Below are 13,810 nucleotides of genomic sequence, written 5' to 3'. Positions count from 1 at the left end.
CGACCGATCGGCGATAGGGGGTTTCACACTACACCATCACCAACTGGAATCGCAGACGAGCTTCTCTGGTCTTCCAAACTATGTTTTGTCACGAAAACAAACGCGAGAAGTGACGAGAGCTTTAATGATACCACGTCCAAAAATGCACGTCAACAAGTAGTGAGCAATCAAAGTTCAAAGATGTGCAGCGTAAAACAAGTAGGAAATATAGGAACAGCATGGATTGTTCTATAGTGAGTTGGAAGTTAATAAATATTTTTATATTCCCACCTTTTTACAACTTCTCCCCTGCGTTTCCTCTCACCCTGTATCTTGCGTTCTCATTGGCTGTTCGACATAGCACTTATTGCCAGTCGGGCAACTCAGATCCAGATATTCGACAAGCTGAATATCTCTCTTTGAGTAGTTCATACATAGCAATTGAAAGCCGAGTTTCAATCGCCGAGCAAACGCCAAGTTGCTCCCGAGATGGCAAAGTGAAAATCAGGGCAAAAATCATGTAGCGTGAACTAGGCATAAGGTGTGGGACTAGTAATCATAAGGTCACTGGTTCAAGCCACTGTTGGGCCTTTGAGCAAGACCCTTAACCCTCAATTGCTTAGACACTATACAGTCACAGTACTGTAAGTTGCTTTTGGTCTCCTAAATGCCGAAAATATAAATTAATGTAGATAATTAACATATTTTACCCACTGATCCACACATAAAGCCCATAATGACAAAGTGAAAATGTCTATAGTTTTAAAAAAATTGGCAGTGCCTTGCTCGGCTTCCTGTGAAGACCTGCCCCTTCAGTCCTCAGCATTCCCTGATCCCGGTGTATTAGACCCTTTATTCTTTGTAGACACCTATTTGTCAGCAATAACAGCTGCAGGTCTTTTCGGATCCACCTCTACAAGCTTGGATCCATAACGGACTCCACCGATCCACAGTGAGAGCCATTATTCACAAACAAAGAAAACATGACACAGTTTTGAACCTCACCAAGAGTGGCCAATATTTTGCCAAAAATGCATCGACGACTCCTCCAGGGGGTCACCAAAGAACCCAAATGAGCATCTAAAGACTGCAGGCACCACACCAGCTCTTCTACCGGTCTTCTACAAAATTGGCCTCTAGTCTGCTGGGTGGAAATAGACCGGACTAAAAAAGGACACAGTGTCATCATAAGAACTCTTGCTTAAATGTGCTCAAGCAACCTTGGAATTTGTTTTAGCTGATCTGTCTGATCATTTAAGGGATTTTGCAAATTACAGTAATGACCAAAAACCATAAAACAATTGCTCAAGAGCCCAAAAGTGGCAACTGCACAATTGAGGGGAGTGAACTGGCAACCTTCTGATCACAAGTCCAGTACCGTAACTGTTGACCTACCCTTTCTATTCTATCAGATCACACTACAAGTCTGCAAATGTCTGATTCGTGCCCAGAACCGTTTACTGTACCACGTCATATTTCTTATTCATATTCTGTCATATTATACACACCCAATTCAGACAAAGTTGGGACAGTATGGAATTTTTTTAAAATCAAAATTGCGACTATGACAACCCTGCACACCTTAAGAGACATTTGCAGGAACACCTGAACCACTTAATCTCTTAAAACCCCTGGTGCCAAAACGTCTTAAGTGTTGTAAGATGGAACGGCAACATTACAAAGTGGTAAATGCTTTACCGTCCCAACTTTTTTGGAATGTCTTGCAGTCCCTGAAATGCAGGAATGGATGCTTATTAACAAATGAAATGAAGGTGACCAGATAAAACATGAAATATCTCAGGTTCCTCCTGTTTGCTATTAAACAAAATTGTTATTTGCATTTTCCATACTGTCCCAATTTTTTCTGATTTGGGGTTGTAACATTTCCTAGATCTTAATTGTAGCCCTGCAGACTGGTAAACAGTATAACGTACAGTAATAAATAGAGGGTTGAAAAGTACTGTACATCCACTTCGTACACTATGAATGAATTGAGTTCCACTTCTGTCCACATGGTGGCACTGCTCCCTACACTAAACAATATTTATGAGCCTTTTACCGTGATGTTTTACACTTTGGTTACATTCATAACAGGACAGGTAATTACAGGTTACACATGACTTATCAGGTTATGTTCAATGTCAAACACCGTCACGGACAATTTTGGATCTCTAATTCACCTCAATTGCATGTTTTTTGGAGTGTGGCAGGAAACCAGAGCGCCCGAAGGAAACCCACACAGACATGGGGAGAACATGCAAACGCCACACAACAGTTGAAGAGCTAAGGGTGATGAAATAACTGCTAACAAAAATAGCTAAAATGTATGCAATTTATTTATAGCCATTGGGTAAAAAAACAACATTATCAAGTGTTTTTGGTGTTCCAGCAAAAAGAACAGGTCAGCACGCTGTTACAGACATACACACACATACATACACACATACAAACATACATATGGAGAGGCTACTTCTCAAATCAGTGCAAAATACCCAATAAAAACAAGACTAAAAAGAACAACTATAATAACAATATTAAAATAAAAACAAGTAAAGTGCATGTTTTGAAAACAGGCCCTTTTATTTCCAGTCATTTTTAAAATCAGCTGGATTTTGGGCACATATTTCCATACACTCATTAATAACATTACACATCAGATACAGTAGGACACACTCACAGTTTTAGTTTTAGCTTCCGTGTGACCCCTGGGACCCCAGCCATCAAATTCTGAAGTCTGAGTGACACCTAGGGGCTACAAAAGACGTACAGACACACATCAACAAACCCTTCCTAATGGGTCACATGGTATTGTACAGCACGGTGACCGTCTTTTTCTTGTCCGCGGATTTGCGTTGCCGGCGTACGGGATGCGTCTTGGCGTGTTGCTGCTCCCGTGTGCAGACGGAGACGACGGGAGGATCAGAGTCATGCGTAGGGGGTCCGGTGCCACCTCCGTGCCCGTTCTGCGGGGTTGTAGAGGAGGTTTCAGTCCTATCTGTGTCTGAGGGGATTTGAGGTAGAACTCTTTGCTTCTTGTGCGCCTCGTCGTGGCTGTCGGAGAGAGCGTGAGAGTAAGAATGAGAACGTGATGAGGAGGAAGACGAAGAGGAAGGGGAGGGCAGCTCTGAGCGGAAGTCCCAGTCGTTCAGGTCATGCGTGGACAGCTCGAGCTGGTCGAGTTTAGCCAGCGAGGCTGAGCGTTTCATGAGCGAGGGAGGAGTGAGGCCGGCCTGTCTGATGCGTGCCTCCATCTCCATGGCTCTCTGCCACACGGCGGGGGCACGGGGCTGCGACTCCGCAGAGCTGTGCGTGTTCTGCAGCTGCCTGCTGTGGTTCAGACGCGCCTCCGTGCCCCCTGCCTCGTACAGGAAAGCCTGCAGCTCCCGCAGCGTCTCCTGGATCTTGTGCAGGTCCCGCGGTCTTGGGGCCGCCTCCTCGGTGTCGCTTTCCAGCCACAGAAGTGAAGACGAGGACGAGCTGGGATCTAAACTCGGGTTAACCGTCGCCGTGTCAAGGGATGGGTCTGGGATTATCCCGGAGTCGTCGTCGTCCAGCGGCCGGGCGTCGTCGCCGCGTACTTCGTGTTTGCTAGTGTCAGTGCAGGATGAGGTCACGGCGCCTCCTGGTGGAGATGAGGACTCCTGCTCTTCTGCACTTTCTGTGCAAGGGGGCTGAAGTGCAGAGTGAGGAAGGCTTATCTCCTGCTTCTGACCATCATCTAAGCCTTCATGTGAATTAAAATGAGAAGATAGTGACGTTTCATCCTCGTTCACCTCGTTCTCTTTTTTCACCTGCCGATCTTCAAGTGTAGTTTGATCCTGAGGCTTGTCCAGGTCAGACACCACGTGATGGACAGACATGGTATTGTCCGGGAAGTCGGTGTTTGGCTCTGCTGTGGGAGATGCTACAGGCACACAGGAGCTTTCTGGATGAGATAAAGTCTGAAACAAAGAGAATGAAGGGAGGATTAGAACAATGCCTTAATGATGCTATAAGAAATTTAAAAGCCTTTAACGACAAAAACAGTTCCTATTATTCATTTTAAAAGGTGATTCTTTATTTTATTAGGATTTTAATGTCATGTTTTACACACTTTGGTTACATTCATGACCGGACATGTAATTACTGGTTACACAAGATTCATCACTTCAAGGTTTAATCTCCAATTCACCTCGCTTGCACGTTTTTAGACTGTGGGAGGAAACCAGAGAACCCGGAGTAAACTCACACAGACATGGGGAGAACATGCAAACTTGACACAGAGAGGACCTGGACCGGACAGTTGGGGATCGAGCCCAGGACCTTCTTGCTGTGAGGCGACAGTGCTACTCAGCGATTTGATTCGGTTACTACAGTTATTATTATAATTGGGTAATTATGGCCTGCATAACTGTTTTTTCTGAAAGCGCACCAACTAGTGCCTACCCCCCTCAGACACAGCCAATCCTGTCCGTAGATATCCTGTAGATATCCAACTGGTGGATAGCACTGCTGACATTAGAACCCTGGATCTCAGCAGTAGTGGGCTAGGATAATTTTAACACGTCCTAACACACACATCCAGCTCCCACTGAACTCTGACAACAAGTATTGTAACAAGCAGCTAAGAATAACTTATTATTAAACAATTCTTTTGTACTGTCAGTTGTCATAGTTTGTCACTGATTATCCTAATAATGTAAGAAAAAAGCTACATGATATTGCCAAACAGGGTTTGTTAATATGCATTAGGCCCTGAACTCTTTTAGGATGGGTGTCTAGACACTTTATGCCATATGGTCTATTTCGTTTACAAACCTTTTACTTTTTGAGTTATCATTTGTTTACAAAGATAAACAGAATTTAAAACGACAATATAAAGTGTAAAAGCATTTTACAACTTTTGTTTTGATTTTTACTTCAGAATCTGTAATGCCAATCTGGACTATTAAAAAATAATTTAATGTTGCAACCAAAGATGACTAAAATGTGATGGTGTTTTTTAATTTTTTGCTTGGCTCACCAAAGAGAAAAAAAGAAAAACCTTCCGGCTTTAAAAATGGCAAACCAGGCATAAAAAGTCACATTTATGCACCTCTAATGAGAACACAGAATTATGGTTGTTGGTCAAATAACAGAAAATGTGATAAAACAAAGTTACGGCTGAATATAAAGTATGCTTTCAGAGCTGAACAGCAGTTCAAACAGTAATATACCTTTCATTTTGAACAAAGATAATGTGATATTTAGTGATAACGATTCAATCTGATAAGATATGCCAGGAGCTATCAGATTGTTCAAGTGTAACGCACTTCTGTAGAAAGCACGTCAACCTTAAAACAGTGACCACTGCTTTTTACAGTCCAAAATTAACAGCTATAAGAATATAAAGCCACATGTAAAAATGATAATGTTTGCAGAAACAGGCAAAAGTGAATGGAAAGGGATTCAGATTTCATTTCAGTGTGTTATTAGAACAAGTTTCACCTCTGCCTTTCACTCACTCAGGTTTAGCAGTCATCACAATTACATTACCAGATTTGTCAGACTTACAATAAGTATATCGTATCCCTAATTTCTATCAATATTGTATCACTCTAGCATAAGCAGGCAACAGTCCAACACTGCTTTTACATGATTTAGTGTTGTGTGCCTCATTCAGGGTAAGACTGGGCTCTTGCTGGTGCCTTTGTGTGCATTCTGCAGACTGTGCCACTGCATAGTAAACTTGAAAGAAATACACTATATTGACAGACAGTATTGACAGTTTATTCAAATACAGCTCTTTTTTAAAAAAAATAAAATGTGATTCTGAGCTCCCGGGTTCAAACCTCGGCTCTGGTACCGGCCGGCTGGGCGCCCTCTAGCAGGCACAACTGGCTAATGCCTGCAGCAGACAAAATTGGCCTTCAGTCTGCTGGGTGGGGTAATCAATTCTGTGTAAGGACCTTGATTGCCTAGGAAGCCTGTACAGAAAGTGGAGGAGCGCAGAGATCGGTGCGTAAACAAAGCAGACCTTGCACGCAAATCCACCAAAGTATGGGTAAAAAAAAGAATTGGGATTGATGGACTTCCAATGTGTGCGTCAGGCAGATTTAGCCTGACGCCATTGGGGCCCCAGCAGTGGATTGGCTATATTAAATTGGGAGAAAAAGCGGGGAAAATGCATAAATAAAAAAATAAATAGGCTGTTGGAAAAGCACATTTTGCACCTATACAGGACCCTTCTCATTTTGGAGGCCAGTAAACAACATTACAGGGGCCTTGACTTTTCAAAGCTTGACTTTTAAATGTCAAATCCAAATATCATCTAAGGATAACACGTTAGTACAGTGTTAATATTACCTCCTCGACCGCTGGCACACTGGGCTCTTCCAGACACAGACTGGTGCTTCTGGAGGGACTTGAGCATGGAGTCACTTCTTCACAAACTGAGTTGGTCTGGCCATCCTGAGACAAGCCCTGAAACTTCTCTCTGGCACTGAAGAAGTCGATGCTATCGGTGCTGAGGCTGGACCAGTTGGCGTTTGCTGTGTTTTGAATGGTCTCTCCACTACAGCAGCTCTCAGAGCCTCTCCTAGATAGACTTTCTGGTTCTTGGGGAGCTTCTGAGGGACTGATAGACATGGGAGATCCTGGAGATGCTAAAGTGTTATCTGTCTCGTTTAAATGATTCACAGTATTTAAATGCAGTGCCAAGTTGCAGTTCCTGAATGACTGAGAGTTTTTCCAAGAGTCACTGGGTGCGGGTACACCCTGACCCAGCTCAATGTCAGTTTTTGAGTCCGTTTTTGGCTTGGGTGCAGGTGGAGATGGTTCTGTAGTGGAGGAAGCTGGGGGTGGAGAAGATTGAGAGTGAGTGATGGGCACAGGCACTGATATTTTCAGAGAGGAGCTTTCGGGTAAGGTCTGCTCTGGCACTACAGCGGTTGTAGGCGATTCTGAATTGAGGTTTTCCTCAGTGGAGAAGCGAATGGAGAGCTCGATATGTGAGTCGTCTGTGCCGGACTGTGAGCCGTTGATGTTCTGAAGCACGTTATGGATGGACCGAGCGATGTTGGGCTTGTGCTGTTGGTTGTGTGGGTCAGATCGGCCCAGTGTACGTGGGCTCTTGCACGCAGGCTCCTGCTGCTCTGATAAGTCGCTGTCAGAGTGCGATCGCCACAGCTTATTGTGCCTCTGTTTGCTGGACACAGGAAGAAAAACACATCAAAAACTGATAACAAAGAAGAAACGTCAATGCTGATGCGCACAATAAAGAATTTCATGCACAGGTGTACTACAAAGGAATGTGGCCGGACAGGTACACCTACAAAACTCCTGCGTCATTTAGACCCAATACGCTCAGAGTACTGAAGAGCAGGTGCTATTGTTACCTTATATTGTTCTATAAGCAGAAAAAATATCAAACCCAGCCCTTAGCATCTTTTTTAGGACCAAACTAAAAGTTCACGTTGCCTTACTGTGTGACCAGGTGTGTGTAACAGGGTTGGCTGGGATAACTAACAGAGGTGTGGCTGTAAGAAAGACTGATACAGAATACAAGGTAAGTAGGACGTCCAGCTCGTCTTTTATTTTGCCATTCAATAAATCGTTTTATATTACAAACGATGCAACAACACCCTTTATTCTGTCTGCTGAAAGGAACCTCACCCTCTCAACAATATATTGCACAAATCAGGGCATTGTGTAAAGGCCAGAGGGACTTCCAGAGCCCAATTATTTTGGGGCAGTGCTGGTGAGATTAGAACAGAATCTCGGCAGTGATGGGCTAACATAATGGACCGCTGTGCCACATGAGCAATAATAGAATAGTGGACGTGACTAAGTGAGCGTGTGCATGGTGGCCTGCAGTGAAACGTCACCCTGTCTAGGGTGTATTCCTGCCTCCCACTGAAACCATGACTAGAACGAAGCAGTTCAATTAATAAATGAGTATTATATGAGGATTCTTTTTCAAACCACACACACACACACACACACACACACACGTAAGAGGGCATACAAACATAATGGGTATGAATCAAAGGGTCTGTCCGAGAACCTAGTGAGCTCTCTACATAGATGAATTTTACGGCATTCAATGCGCTCTCCCGAGAAAAAGGCTGTCTAAATTCTAAGCTGCCTTAAAATGCTGCCTACTGAGGTGCCTTATTTTGATGCGATAATCTGACTGAATAATGAGGGGGCATCCGATGCTTCCTTAGGGGTAAAGGCAGTCCCAGCATTCCACTTTTCTCACAAAAAATGTTGAAATGCAGAGCAACGAATGAGTTCTCATAGAATTTCAATTCTATAATAGTCTACAAGTGTCATTTATTATAAATTCGGGCTTGTCAGGACTTAACAGTTTAGCCATTTACACGGAGGGAGATGTTAGCTGGCATGCTAGCGGGTTGTGCCACTCAGCCCATTGGTTTGAACGGCCTGAGGCTAACTGTGTTAGCTTAGTAAGCGAAAACTGCAGTGATGTAATCGCCGTACTCGCCAAGTTGTGTGTCTAAATAATCCGCCTTATGAGTTTGATGTCTCATTAGAATCCTCTTTACTTAGGCAGCTGCCTATTTAGGCAGCTCACTAGGTTTTTGAACAGACCCAAAGTGCACAGAAGTGGCATGGAAGCAGAACATTTTGGGAATTTATTGTAATCCAAGGTTCAACATGTCTATGCATGCACCAGTACCTGGCCAGCAGGATGCCCTGGTACTCCTCTAGCTGCTTCATAAAAGAAGGGTTGGGTTTGGTGACAGTGCGACGCTCTTTGACGTGCTCGTACGCTCGATCCAGGTCCCAGCCGTACTCCTTCATGGCGTATGCAATCACAGTGGAAGCTGAACGACTCACGCCCATCTTACAGTGCACCAGACACTTTACCCCTGCTTTCCTGTTCATGAATCAAATACAACAAGTACCTACCTTTAGATGGATAGAAGCAGATATCATACTATAGTTACAAATGTTTGTTTTTTAAAGCCTTTTATAAAGCTGAGCTCTCACTTGGCTTTGGAGATAAACTTGTAGGTATCGTTCCAGTACTCTAGCAGGTTAGTGGCCTCTTCATCATACACACGGATGTTGTGGTACTCGAAGAGTCCAGGGAAGAAGTTATCAATCTCTCGCGTCACGTTCAGGATGTAACGTACTCTGTGGAACAAGACGTCAGAAAGAATGTGAACAAAAAGTTTACAAAACTGACTGGCTGTGTTGATTTAAATCAGATGCCCGAACCGAAGCGCTTACCCACTGCTTTGGAGCTCGTCCAGATTAGACGCATTCCACTCCGAACCCTGGATCAGACAGAGCCAAACATTTTACGTCACGATTCTGAGCTCAAGTAGTACAATGTAATATAATGATTATTATTATTTTAACAACGGTGAGGTGGGAGAAGAGAGGGAGAGTTATGATCTTACCAAGAAGACGTGGTCAAATATTTCTGTTGGGCTGTCCATCTGGCCCAGTATGACGATCATCTCGTTATCGATGAACTCTTTGAACTCCCGCAGGTTACACACCATCTGCATCTCCAGCTCGGAACGAATCTGAGAGAAACAAGAACTTATGAGCAGGAAAAACACACACACACTACAGAGGCAGCTCATGTGCAATACTCATGTGAGTCTGGTTACAACACCTAAAGTGCAAACCCTAAGCTGCTAAGGTGTTACCCTAAGGTGTTGGCCTACAGAAAGTGTATTTATTTAGTTCGATGTTTTACGCTGTGCTTACACAATGGTTATATATGTATTGCTATATATTGTCATTCATGTAAGTATTTAGGGCATTCAGTTAGTAAATGTTTGACAAAAATAGGTATATGGCAGGTATCACAGAGTGGAGGAGCTTCCCCCCTTACAAGATACGAGTGTGTAAAATGTGTGTTCAATGTGGCATCTGGTATAGACCACCTAATCAATACGTCTCTCTGGTTGTGTTTTTACTTTGGTAAAAATGTCAGGACATATTTCATGAAGTTTTCGGCTGCTCCCATTAGGGGTCGCTACACATTGGGTTGACTTGGCACAGTTTTGAAGCCGGATGCCCTTCCTGTTGCAACCCTCCTATTTATTCAGGCTTGAGATTGGCACTAGGGTTACACTGATGTGTCCCCCCCCCCAGTAACTAGGTTTACATAATACCATGCGCCTTCTATATTTGTGAGCCCAGTCTAGGATTCGAACCCTTGGAACTCAGATGGCTCTTACGATTACGCCACACAAGCTCAAAGAAAGTGTTTCTTTAAAATAACCTGCCTACCTCTTTAGACGTAACATTCTCCAAGTCCTTCTGCATCATGATCTCTCTCAGACGTGTCTTAATGAGCCGTTCTGTGCGCTCTCTTTCTGTTGGTCTGCAAAAAAAAGAATTAAAGGTAAAACAAGGGTCAGCCTCTAAGTTTATACAAATAGATATGCAAGAGTTTGGTGCCCTGCCCAGGCATATTTCTGCCTTGAACTCCAGGTACCCGATCGGCATACACTAGTTACTAAAAATAAATTATGTGTTTATTTATTTACATGTGCTTACACAATGGTTATATTCACGACTGTAAGGGTAGGTAATTTTTACATCAGTCTATAGCCCTTGTCAAGTGTTTTAGTATGTTAGTATGTTAGGTATTGCTATACACTGTCATTCCTGTTAAAGTTAAAGATAAATAATGATACAAACTGTTTTTCAGGGGTTTCTAATGAATAAGCAAACAAAAAGGCATAAGACATAGTTCATGTAACGAAAGGTGACTTTAAACAATTTATATTGTGGCGCCGGCGAGTAGGAAGGAGAGCGTCGGGGCTGCGAGTGAGCTGCCCTTGGCAGTTCACTCAGTGGATTAGGACAGACACTCATTCATACACACAGACATTCATACAACAGACAAACATAAAGGCTGCCTATCCAGCCCTCACCGTAGCCACCCCAGCCCCAACACTGGGCTACACGGCCACGGTAAGTACGGACAGCATGGCCGCAAGGGCTTCTGGGTAAAGCCCGTGGCGGCCCCCTAGCGGTGACGCTACAATATTGTGTTTACATTTGTATCCTTTTTGGGTGGAATGATCTTTCATGTCTATTTAACTGAGACCAAAAGGTTTCTCTTTGCTCACCAAGACTAAACAACTGTTTAAATACTGCAATCATTTCCAAAATGCAGTAGGGTCAGAAACGTTTAACATGTAACACTGACTTGATTTCATTTTTACCAAACTATTTCTACAAAACAGCCATGTTAAGCCATGTAAAAAGCCAATTGTGAGTGTGTTTGTGCTTGGTGGTCATTTTTGGGAAAGGAAAATACAGGAAAAAGCCACACTGAGTTAGGTTTCTACAACTTTGAGTAAGAAACTATTTTTTTTTCCACTTTAGCATAGTTAATTTGACTTCCGCTGCTGGGGGATCCCTGATTGCAGTCGAGGTGGGTACACTGCTGCTCACGCCTCCTCTGACCCGCGTGCAGTCCTTTGCGGAACCCTTTTTCACCCATGCACTCTGCACAGGCGCCTCTCTATCTGCCAATCAGGGTCCTTACACAGCGTTTGAAGATCCCACCCACATAGTCCGGTCATCCCACCCTAGCAGAACCGTGTCTGCTGCAGACACTGTCAATCATGTCCGCTAGATGGCGCCCAGCCGACCTGTGGCAAAGCAGAGTTTCGAACCGAGGAGTTCAGAATCTTGGCGCTGGTGTGCTAGTGGAATATCCCGCTGTGCCACCTGAGTAAGAAATGTTTGAACTGTCAGTTTTTATTAGTATTTTTACGTCATGTTGGTTACATTCATGACCGGACAGGTTACACAAGATTCATCCACTTAAGGTTTTAATGTCAAACAGCTATGGACAATTTTGTATTTCCAATTCACAACCCTTGCAACTTTTTGGACCGTGGGAGGAAACTGGAACTCCTGAAGGAAACCCACATGGACACGGTGAGAACATGCGAACTCCACACAGAAAGGACCCGGACCGTTCCACTTGGGAATCAAACCCAGGACCTTCTTGCTGTGAGGTGATAGTGCTACCCACCCACAGGGCCATCGGGCCGCCCTCACCACTGGATGAACAGACAGACTAGAGAAGTGATCATTGTAACAGTTTGCTGACTGAGAATTTAACCCGACTGAGCCACAAGTATCTTGCTAACTAGATTAAAATATCTATATATATATATATATAAATAATCTACCTTATATGAGTATGTATAAAAATACAGACCAAACACCATGTCAACTGTTACAGAATGAATTCATTACTGCAGATGATTAATAAAAGAAAAAAGAAGAGAACCGCCACTATTGTTTCGGCTTGCATTTTGGTATTAATAGACATGTCTAGACTAGATATTTCGCTGTATATATAATCTGACCTTTGCTTCTATACATATTTAAAACCCAAACTCAAACAAAACAGAACTCCCACACAAAGACCAGTATATCACTTCTGAAGAAGTTTGATATTGTATGCTTGACAGATGTATATTTATTTATTTTAGTCCCAGTGTTTCCAAGTTGTAAGTATAAATGATCTTCATATAGGCAAAGCTGCTTCAGCAGAACCCGAGAGCCTCGTCTCTCGAAGAAAATAAACCACCTTCTGACTTCCTTCCAATCCAGAAGGTCATTTGGTTTAGCCGATGAACAGTTGATGTCCATAGTTACACTGCCAGATTCTTTTTTAAGCACCTGCTTCTATCTGTCGCTCTTCTACCTATCCGTCCCGCAGTTTTTCCGATTGTAAATCTATCCAATTCCGAGAGCAGCTATTTAAAGCCCTGGGTCGCTTCTGTATGGGTTACAAGATAAAAACACAAGCACGTGGGAATAACTCCAGAGGTGGAAATCCCCTTAATGACACCGGCATGGAATGAAAATGGTAAAGCCATGTTCTAGAAGCAATGCAGCATGGATTGACTTTTAATAAACCTTGTTTTGCTGGTCACCTTTTTTTGGCAGGGCATGAGAGGGTCATGAGATGATCGAAAGATGTTGTTTGTGCCTTTTGCTACACACAAGTATGTGTGTGTGTGTGTGTGCTTATATACTTTGGGAACAAGACAAGATGTGTCGCAAACCCGGATTGATGTGAAAGGTGAAATGTTTGGTGTTTCTTCCATAAGGACCAGTTGCCACTTTCTGAGTAAACCATCTGACTTAACAAAAACAGCAACATGCTTTCGGGAACATAGACACAGTGTTCATTTTTTGCAACCAGGGAGCTATTTTAAAATGTGCACAGACCGTAATTACATCTCCCCTAATTATAGCTCTATTATCATTTTTTTTACAATCATGGTCATTTTTTAATGTAGTGTTTAACATTTATTTACATAATTATTAGAATTTATTCCTGAACTTTTACTTAGAATCATAGCTAATGATCTACTGCAGTTTGGTACTACAGAAAATCATTTTTAAGGTGGCATGACCTTAATCCTGCCTTCACAAAAGCAGCAGCAGTAAAATTGTAAGAATTTAAAATGCAAGCTGGCACACAATTGGCAAAACTAAAATGAAGTCAGCAATGCAACTACACTGAGTAAAAAAAGCAAATGAAACAAAAGAAGCGAGATGATAGCGGTCAGAGCTGAGCATGAAGGGACATGCCAGCATCAAAAAAGATTCAATCTAAACTGTAGGCTTGTGGGCTGTGGGTTGCCAAGCATCTCCTTTAATTAAAGCCACTATAAGACAGCCATGGTCAGCTAAAAAGGTAAGTTGAAAAGCAAATATACCTAATTTCATGTCTGCATTTACATGGCTGTAATTTGGCAACCCTGCTTATTAAGAGTAGTGAACAATAGTAATCTTGAAATGTCCACAATGTGATCGCAACGTACAAGACCAAACTTTTTTTTTT

General features: G+C 42.9%; 1 protein-coding gene across 1 annotated transcript in view; it reads right to left on the bottom strand.

Moving 5' to 3' along the window:
- Nucleotides 1–2,297: 2,297 nt before the first annotated feature.
- The window catches only part of ssh2a (slingshot protein phosphatase 2a), a 28,971-nt gene continuing 17,458 nt past the window's right edge, over nt 2,298–13,810 (bottom strand). Inside the window, exons 8-14 of the mRNA XM_063016721.1 lie at nt 10,216–10,309; nt 9,372–9,500; nt 9,199–9,245; nt 8,956–9,102; nt 8,642–8,842; nt 6,304–7,144; nt 2,298–3,920 (exon numbers count right to left, since the gene is read on the bottom strand). Of these exons, the coding sequence (XP_062872791.1) occupies nt 2,778–3,920; nt 6,304–7,144; nt 8,642–8,842; nt 8,956–9,102; nt 9,199–9,245; nt 9,372–9,500; nt 10,216–10,309 (2,602 nt within the window). The 3' untranslated portion in view covers nt 2,298–2,777. The remainder of the gene's footprint in view (nt 3,921–6,303; nt 7,145–8,641; nt 8,843–8,955; nt 9,103–9,198; nt 9,246–9,371; nt 9,501–10,215; nt 10,310–13,810) is intronic.

The sequence above is a fragment of the Trichomycterus rosablanca genome, chromosome 20 (assembly GCF_030014385.1).
Source record: "Trichomycterus rosablanca isolate fTriRos1 chromosome 20, fTriRos1.hap1, whole genome shotgun sequence".
Classification (NCBI taxonomy): Eukaryota; Metazoa; Chordata; class Actinopteri; order Siluriformes; family Trichomycteridae; genus Trichomycterus; species Trichomycterus rosablanca.
This window is presented reverse-complemented; position numbering and strand designations above follow the sequence as displayed.